We start from the raw sequence: 9951 nt of genomic DNA on the forward strand, positions 1-9951 counted from the left end.
TGATGTTTATTTGTATGTCAATATATCGTAAGGTTAATATAAAAGATAATGTTTACCAAATTTTTTACTCGAATTTTTTGTTCTCGATAACAAATTTTGAGACTTACAGAGTTATCGGATTATATAATAAATAATTAAAAGTAAGCTTTCCATAGAGAAACTGTATAATAATTTTTCTCAGAAACTTAAAAAAAAAATACATATATAACTGTTTACAATAATCAATAATGTATCTACTATATAGGCATTATTAATAAAATTTAGGTTTTAAAATAGATTTAATAAAATTTATAGGAAAATAAGGAAATATTTCCAAGTTTTATAAAAATAGAACAAAGAGGTTTATAGAGTGTCAAATGTTTCAGAAAATATTTTTACTGTATTTTCATTTAAATATATCATTTTTTATTAAATTATTTTTTCTAATGTTTAGAAACGGAAAAAAATACATAGCATACACACACATATATTGCTTTCAAATTTATTAAATATATTCAATAAATGCATCTTATAAAATATTACAATCGTATAAAGACAGTTTATGTCAATTCTTCAAAAAATATCAATTGCATACATATATCACAAGAGTGTCCAAACATTGACATTATCTTCTTCAGTGAAGAATTGAGAAGGTTGGTCACACCAAGACTATATGTTATAAAATCTTTTAGATATTACAACCTGATAAAACATTTTTCATGTAGAACACATAAATATTTACATCTTATATAAAATGTTCACAAATTATTTTGTATCTTTTGTGAAAAGACATGAAATATATATACACTTTCATTAGAATTTAAAGTAAGTTAGACTAAACATTTCCTGTATGATATTTTAACTCTTTTTATCGTTTTTTAATAATTATAAAATGTAGCAATGTATATTACTTTTATTATAGTAATTAAATTATAAACGAATGTAAAATGCATAGTAAAAGCGTAAAGAAAAGAAATTGTATCAGACTGTGAAGATTTTGTAGAATTACCTATAGTTTGCCTCATGTTATAAAATATTTATATGTAAACTACGTAAGTATATTAGAAAATACACACAACGGAAGAAAATTAATAAACTATATAAAAAAAATTAATGAACAAAATTTGCGCTCTACAAAAACATATAAGTACACATTGGAATTAAGACAAATCTTTATCGATTTCATTAGCAACGTATACAAAACATGGCCTATGGTACATCAACTGAAATAAGGAGCAGAATCAATTTTATTATAGATTAATTTGGCATACAAGCAGAATATCGACCATGTAACTTGTTTTTCTAGAATAGAAATGTGTGTGATAATTAAAAATCGTTATGTACGTATGTACATATACACACATATGCGTACAAAAACTTTCATTTTTCACGTTTCCACTCTAGGAAAAAGGTATGATCGATACCCAGACATCAGAAATATACTATGATTATAAAATACTAAATATTATTATAATATAGTAAGACTTATGATACAATAGAAATTCTGAAATATATTACTAATGCGTGATGAAGCTATAGTAATATATATCAATTGTACCAATCAAGTCAATATAAATAAGACTACTCCTATACATTTTGCAATTTTCCAAAGAAATGTTCTTTTCTCTTGTATAATTTCTATTCGTATTATATATAAATAAGAAACAAAATGTGATTAAAATAAGAAATAAAAAATCATCGAAAGAATTTTCTCATAAATTTATATTTAATAAAGAGTAAAATAAAGAAATGAGATCAAATTTCTGGTACATAATCGTATAAATTAAATATAAAACAATCGTATATATCAAAAAGTTAAATACATATTAAATACATATTACATATAAAAAATATATATATAATAATATACTATATAATGTAATTATAATTTTTTATATTTTGTAAGAAAAAGCAATGCAAAATTTTTTTTTAAATATTTTTCAACTATTTTTTTCCATGTATTATATATTACATATTGTATATGAATAGAAATTATACAATAGAAAGGGGAGCAGTCAATTACATGTATACATATTTATATACACTTTTATATAAAATTTTTACCAGAAATGTGTAAAAAAAACTTATACATTATCTACGTTATGCTCTTTTAAAAATTTTCGAACTTATATGTCTTATCTTAATTTTGACAATTCAAAATAGTTAACACACGTATTAAATATAATACAAAAAACAATACAAAATTTGAAGTTACACGTGCTATCAAATGCAATTTTGTACATTTTACATAAAGCATTAATAATTTTACCTATTTTATTTATCTTCTAAAACTCGTCTGTATATTTATAATGAATTGATTAATGCATCAGATTGCACATTTTGTTATGTTTAATTTATTAAATTAATAAAATTTTATATCATGATTATTATTATTATTATTATACCGCTTTGTTATATTAATTAGCATTAACTTCTAAAAATGTTTTTAAATAAAATTTTTATCTATAATAACAGGCACAATTCGTAATATTAAAATAAATTAACATACTTGTTATACAAGTCTCTTTTTCTCTTATTAATCTCATTTATTATACTTTAGTATTATATATTAAATATTATAGCTGCATAAAATATATGGAATGTATATAATCTAATTTTATGCTGTTATATTAATAATTTCCTACGACATGTTTACACTAAGATCTCCTGTTACATAGAATACAATTTTCTTCTACTAAAATATTCAATTACTGTGAGCTAGTTTCATTTTTTATAAAAAAAAAACATCTTTTCTTCATTGGCAAACACAGGTACATATAGAATCTTAAATTATAAATAATTAAAAATTTTATATAGAAGATTTTAATATATCTCGAAATATTTGCATCTTCTTTACAAATATAATTCTTTGTATAGATGTTACCATAGATGTTATTTGTTTCCTTATAATTATATCAAAAAATTTTAAATAACTAATTCATATTACTAATAACAAGTTATAATTAAATATTGTTAGATAATTAAATATGTTAAACTTTGAAGATGCAATACTTAAGTAATAATGCCTATATTACATTTAACAAGATAAATTATATTTAAAAAACAACAAATAGTTATAAATTATTTATTTACTTTTAGGAAGTTAATATATTATTTTTAAAATTTTTTAATAATTTAGAATTTTGGTATAAATTTTAGAGAATCCTTGATGTTTTTAAAAAGTAATTATAATTAATATTTAATACAATAAAAACAAAACAAATCAATTTGATAAATATCAAATAAAAATAATATATAAATATATAATCTTTATTATATTATAATACTTATTATTATGTTATTTGAGGTATTAAGAATTATTGCATCTAAAGTAAATATCCTTATATTTTAAATTATATTTAAGTCATTTGTCGGTGAAAATTCGATCAGCCTTGTCATGAGGCAATATAAAATACGCAAATAGACAGAAATTTAAATACATTTATACGATATACATATATCAAAATGATTAAAAGGTCCACTTAGCCTTTTCTTTGTTCATCGTAATATAAAATTCGTATATGTGTATTGAAATAAAACATAAGAATTATCTTTTGCATACCCTGTTTGTATTGTAAAACAAATAATAATTTTTATTATTAAAATTTGAGCTGAATTGCAATGAATTTTCAAAAACATTTATTTGTCAAAGTGCAAACTTATATCCACAACGCAGTTGGCATCATACCTTCTACTGTCCCAGCAGCAGGTTTTAAATCTTCATTGCATAAGAACCTTAGTGGCAAGTCGACCAAGTGCCCCTAAAAAAAGTACACATTTAGTATGCTCAAACAATAAATCTAAGCATTTAAAACACTTGATATTTACCTTTATACTCTCCACTATTTCTTGTGCTAATAATGGATCAGATATGGAGAGAGATATTTTTTCTTGATATTGTTTCAATATAGCAAAATTGACTACTTTATCTGTAGGAATACAGTGAAATACTTCTTCATATAACTCTGTATTTCGTTTGCTTCTAGCGCACCATATGTCCTTGTAGAATGATTTTATAATGATGTCATCGATATTAATGTCTTCTTTAGTATTCAATAGTCCTAGATGTTCGCGGAATAATTGTTTTCTCAAAGAAGAAGCAAATTTGCCACAAGGAAAAGGTATACTATTCATGCGTCCATCCTCAAATTCCTGGTCCTGTTTTGCAAATATTATAGCTTTGATTGATTTAAGTTGATAAAAAAAAACACAGAATTATGATAAAATTAGTTCATAAAACTTGTTTTACAAATTAATATAAAACAATACAATACACATAAAACATCAAATTTAACGTAATACAAATTATAAATTTTAACGTTCTTGAAAAAAATTGTGTTTATGTATGTATAAAATAAGATAAACTTATTCCACGTCTCATTAATTATTATACCGGTAATCTAAAGGCTTAGAACGCTCGCATGAAATGCCAGAGATCTAGATTCAACTCTCGGCTGAGGTAATATTTTTCGCAATATAAATTAATTATTTACAGATTTTTAATATGTCATTCATAGATTTTAATATATCATTTAACATTATTAAGATCCAAGATGCTATAAGCATTAAAATTGTTAGTCAATTTAACTCGTGATAGTACTGTGGTAGTTTATTAGTTTGCGTATAAGTCTGAAAAAATTTCAGCCTGCATTTTTAAGAATCTACATACGTCGTATATAAATTCACATAAAATTATATATTAGAAGCATCTAAAATTCAGCTTGACCGTTACATGTTCTCATCGATACTTATTAGTTTAAACTCTCACGGTCCAATAAGATTTGATATGTTTATTTAAAGTTATTGATAAATTTAAAATGTAGATGTTATATATTAAAATCCATTTATATTGAAGATATTAGACATACTTATAACTTACACAATATATATGATATAATAAATATACTCACATGAATTATTACGGCTATTTCGCTATCCCTTGTAGCAATCATACTTCTATCATTTATATTAGCTGACCCACAGATTACTGTGTTGTCATCTACTATCATTAGCTTACTATGAACATAGATAAGCTCCGTTACCATCGTACCATTTAACATAGAATGAGTTCTCAAACCATGAAATGTGATATACTCGCTGGGATCTTTTACACCTGCCTCCAATAATTGATTTAGAATAGCATCTTTTCCCCTGTTATTTCGCCAAAGAAAGAAATTATTATAACAAGAAAGAAATTTATGCGTGCCGCTTTTCTCTCAATTTATACTTAGTTGAATGACGCAATACCTTGATATAGAATTATAATTCCAATGAGTTATCGCTCGCAATGCCGTGCCACTTGGTCCTCCGACTTCTCCTTCGAAACCCGGCAACAACGGCATTACGACAAATACCCTAAACACCGCGCCTTCTCTGTGCGCTCTTAGGATTCTTTTGAATAATGTTTCACCAATTTGATTCTTCACACCACCTTTGTCCATGGAGGCAAGTGTTATAAAAAATTGATTTTCTATATATATATACCTACACATTTATTCAAGTTAGCAAAATGTTAGATAGAATTATAAAATATATGTGCAAAATCTTACCTTTCCGCTTCACTAATAGCCTGGATGTAAGCTTCTTGTATGCTTCGCTCTACAGTTTCTGGATCGAGAAAGCCAGCAGACCAAGAACTCACCGAACGCAGTACTTGACACTTGACATTATGCTTATTTGCCTCTTTAATGAACGGAGCATAGCTCTTACAGTCTTCGTATGATTTCGGTAATAAGTAAGGATAACACAAATTTAGATTTGCTTTTTCTAGCTACAACAAGTATTTATCAGTGTTCAGCGTCCTGCTTGAGTGTTTGAACTTGAAGTATATATCAAGAATGTTATGTATACCTTGACGGCATTCCAACGCTGTATAAAATGCCTAGCTATATCTCTAGCGGCAGCATTTTGCACTAAAACTCCTATGTCGTGCCAGGGCATCCTAGGAGTAGTAGTTCTATCTACCAAATCCTGATAGGGCCTCTCAAGATCGTTAAAATCTTTGACAATAAAATTTGTGTAGTCTTTACCTAGCCACAATTTTGTTGTGGGTTGTAAACTGCAGTTATAATCCACTGTATCTTCAGATACCGATAAATCAAGTTTGCTAAATTAGAGAAAAATTATATTATTTCGTTAAAGAATAAATATAAAGTAATGACGATAATAAACAAGAACATTATTCGTACTTTTCTATTTTTTCATCGGTATCCGCTTCATGAGAAGTATATACCATGTTGATTAATTCCTGTCTTTTCACTTTCACAGTGTTCTTCATTTTATCGACAGTTGTTTTGGCGACATCGAACAGATTCTTCCTTTGCATTTCAGGTGTATTACACTTAACTGCGTCTCCTTTTTCTTGCAGCATAAAAAGTGAATTATCCGTTGATAATGTTGATAACATTAAATCCTTTTGTGTTTTTTCGTCCATTATCGGTCTTCAAACATAAAACGTATTTATGTTTTTAATTTTAGTCCATATTTAATATTAATTAAATACTACTTACAATAAAGGCATGGATCTCGTGGTAGCCATAGCGATAGTATTCGTTGCTATTGCTAATGATAATAAAACATGTGTTTTTGTACAGCTCAATACCTTTTTACTGCTAGTATTAGTTAATTTATCTCTTGAGGGAATGTAAATACTCGATTGATGAATAGATTCTACAATTAACACATTATTAGTTGATAAAACAAATAAATACTAAAAAAATCTACTTGACACTTACCTAAATCTGTTAATTTGTGTTCATTGTTATCCCATCTGCCATAACATAAATCAATACCACCGAGAAATGCTAGAGACTGATCAATAACTACAATCTTTTCATGATGAGCCCAAAGAAACACACCTGCCCTTGCATGATCTGGATGTCTCAATATTTTTATATTTTCTGGACATTGTTCTACAAGTCTCTGTTTGCTGTAGTAACTATTTATGCCTAAAGCGACTTCAATTTCTTTGTATATTAATATGAATATTTTAACACCTTGAATCTGTATAGAAAATATTTATAAGGCATTCTTGCTATACATCAAATAATCTTGAATAACAACTTCTTGTTACTACTAATCAATATATTTAATTTAAATCTGTAACATTTGTGTTTTAATAAAAATATTAAACTATATAACATCATGACTATACTCACTGCTTTCCTTTGTAAAATTTTATCCAACCGCCAATAATCTCCACTAGACATTGGTCTTTTCATGTGAATTTCTGGTGAAAGCCACCAATCTGCAATAAAAATTTCTTCCTTGGCATTTTCCAATGCATCAGCCACAGCAGACATATAATCAGCTCCATCCACGAACCAAGTTGCAAATATAGGTGAACGATATGGAGCAAATGAGTTATGTGGATTTGTTTGTATAAAATCTTTGCCTGCACCTCAAAATTTGATCAATTGGATACAAAATAGAGACATATACATTATATTTTCTGCGAGAAATCTTACCTTCTTTATTACTAACTTCCTGTATAAATTCCATCCATTCCTTAGCTTTTCGTTTTGTCCAACACTTGATAACTATATGTCTACTGAGATTAGTAATTTGCATGCCGCTTCGTGAACCTGTAGTATATACTCCAAGACTGATCCCAAAGCCATTATCCATCAAGATAACCGATTTTATTCTTCCATTTTGAGGATTAAGATATGCAACAAAGGTTTCTTTAACAACAAGATGCCTCTTCTGCCACTTGCCACAAAGAGAGGTGCAAAGATAATTGCACTTGATACAAAGTCCACATTCAAACAAACCAAGGAAATTACATCTCGTTTTAGCACCTGATCCCGTTCGTTTCAAAATTGTACCTTCCTTTCCTTTCATTCCTAAGTCAGCCACGAAAGACAAATGTGAAATATCCAAAAAATTGATCTGTAAATAAATGATGATAGTATACTTTTTCAAATCAATTAAGTTAATTATTAGTAAAAATTTACTTACAGTTTCAGAATGACGTCTGTAAATTTCTATGTTAAGTAAGTTACTTAAATAATCCTCTAATTCCTTTCTTCTATGATTTAATTGCTCATAAGGTACTAGAATGTCGGGTTTATTAGGAAATCTATAAAGGTAATTCTGAGATTATATTTTTTTAATTTTCTTATTGTTAATACAGTTAATATAGATCATAATGATAATTTTTATACCTTGGTAAAGCATTTCTTCTGCCCTTTTTCTCATCTGCAGTTCTAAAACTTCTCAGACTGTTCCTCCTCTCCTTATGGCTTTTTGTAGGAAAAGGTATGTTTAAACTAGCACGATATATTTTCAATTGATTGTGCAGGTATTGAATATGTTTGTATCGCTTTTTAATAGTCCAAATAAAAGGTCCATGTCTAAATTCTATGGTATACAGATTTGGATTCAAAGGATGCGTGGTCACACTACGTTCGTTATCTATGATTTTTACGTGCACTTCTTTACCAGGAATAAATACGTTGCGAGTTTGACTTGTGAATTTTTTTGATGTATTGTATATAACGGTAAAAGGAATTACACCAGGAGTTTCTACCAATATAAGAGAAAAAAACATAATATAAGATTGAAAACCATAAACCTGTCCTTTTTAGCTAAATTTCTTACACAGTTCATCTTTTCTCTTTCTTTTCACATTGGAGAGAAGAAGAGAAGAGATAAACTATACAAGACGTTTAGCTGAAAGGAAAAGAATTATAAGGGTAAATAATAGAAAAAAAAAGTAAATAAATTATAAGAGTACATAATTATTAATTATATTTATATACATAAAACCATTGTCAACTAGGAAAAGAGAAAAACAATATTAAGGACAAAACCAAACAAAGGACTATCAGGAAATATGTAAGACACATTACGTAGAAATTCATACCTCTATTATCTGTGCATTCTATGTCTTCCTTACGAATTCGTATTGTCTCGCCATTTTCGTCAACTGTTATTTCTAATGAATCAGGTACTCCCAAAGCATCATCATATTCAGAATCTTGTGACATTGTACGGCTTATCCCTTGAGAAGCAATCTCAACTAATTCGGTAGACATCTTTGGCAAAATTTTTGTAAACTTTTTATATTTTACGATGCAATTAAATGTAAACACACCTATAACCCATTCGTTAAAGACACACAGTGGGTAACGTAAAAGTAATCTTCATTATCAAGTCACCAGAGCAAGATAGAAGAAATTGAAAATAGCTTTGTTCAATTGAAGATTAATATATAAAAAAAAAAGATAGTAAATATCTTAAGTACATTGATAAAATAATGGATATCAGTCATATTGTAAAAATATCAGATAAGAGAAAATAAACCAAAAATAAACAAAACAATCTTCTTCCTTTCTTCGAAGTTACTTGCGCAACGTTTATTTCGAAAAAAAGCCACGTACGCATACGCGATAATGCATGCTTGTTATCGTGTTTTCTAATAATAAAAAGAGTATTTACCTCGTTTTATGCAAGGCACAATTCTAGCCTAAAAATGTCTGGCCTATCCAACATCATCGACCTGTATCTCTCTCAGGTATTCGCGCCAACTCGCTAAACTCTCGCAACAATGCATCAATGCATTGTTAACGTAACAACTGTCGCCGTCTTCAGAATGTCGCGCGACTCAAGCGACGATCATCGGTGATCGCTGTTGGCTGAATACGCCAATTATGTTGCATTACGCGATGATCCGGCACGGCGCAACACGCGTTTAGTCATCGTCGTGATGACCGCATGGCCAGCTGTTCCAGCTGTTCCAACCACGTATACCAAGTCCGTATACCGCAGTATACTGTCATCGAGTGACGTTACGCTATACGCTCTCTAACTGCGTTTCTCAAGACCCTCACACCAGGGACTCGGTCCGAAAGAATTAATATTTTCTTTATGATTATGGTATAAAAAATGGAGTAACTATTCCGGTTTCGGTTTTTTAACCAATGAAGAAAACAGGAACCATTTATAACGAGTCTTTTCAGTTTATGATAC

General features: G+C 28.1%; 1 protein-coding gene across 1 annotated transcript; it reads right to left on the reverse strand.

Annotated features, from left to right (window-relative positions):
* Nucleotides 1-3514: 3514 nt before the first annotated feature.
* Nucleotides 3515-9057, reverse strand: Pld (Phospholipase D). Its single transcript, XM_018549494.1, has 14 exons — nt 8846-9057; nt 8145-8505; nt 7939-8059; nt 7446-7869; nt 7137-7372; nt 6714-6981; nt 6489-6648; nt 6168-6419; nt 5830-6085; nt 5529-5749; nt 5227-5463; nt 4890-5130; nt 3808-4137; nt 3515-3740 (listed from the first exon to the last, which is right to left on the reverse strand). The coding sequence occupies exons 1-14, from the start codon at nt 9015-9017 to the stop codon at nt 3639-3641; spliced, it is 3381 nt and encodes a 1126-aa protein (XP_018404996.1). The 5' UTR covers nt 9018-9057; the 3' UTR covers nt 3515-3638.
* Between the last annotated feature and the right edge of the window lie 894 nt (nt 9058-9951).

Source organism: Cyphomyrmex costatus, unplaced genomic scaffold (genome assembly GCF_001594065.2).
Source record: "Cyphomyrmex costatus isolate MS0001 unplaced genomic scaffold, Ccosl1.0 scaffold826, whole genome shotgun sequence".
Lineage (NCBI taxonomy): Eukaryota > Metazoa > Arthropoda > Insecta > Hymenoptera > Formicidae > Cyphomyrmex > Cyphomyrmex costatus.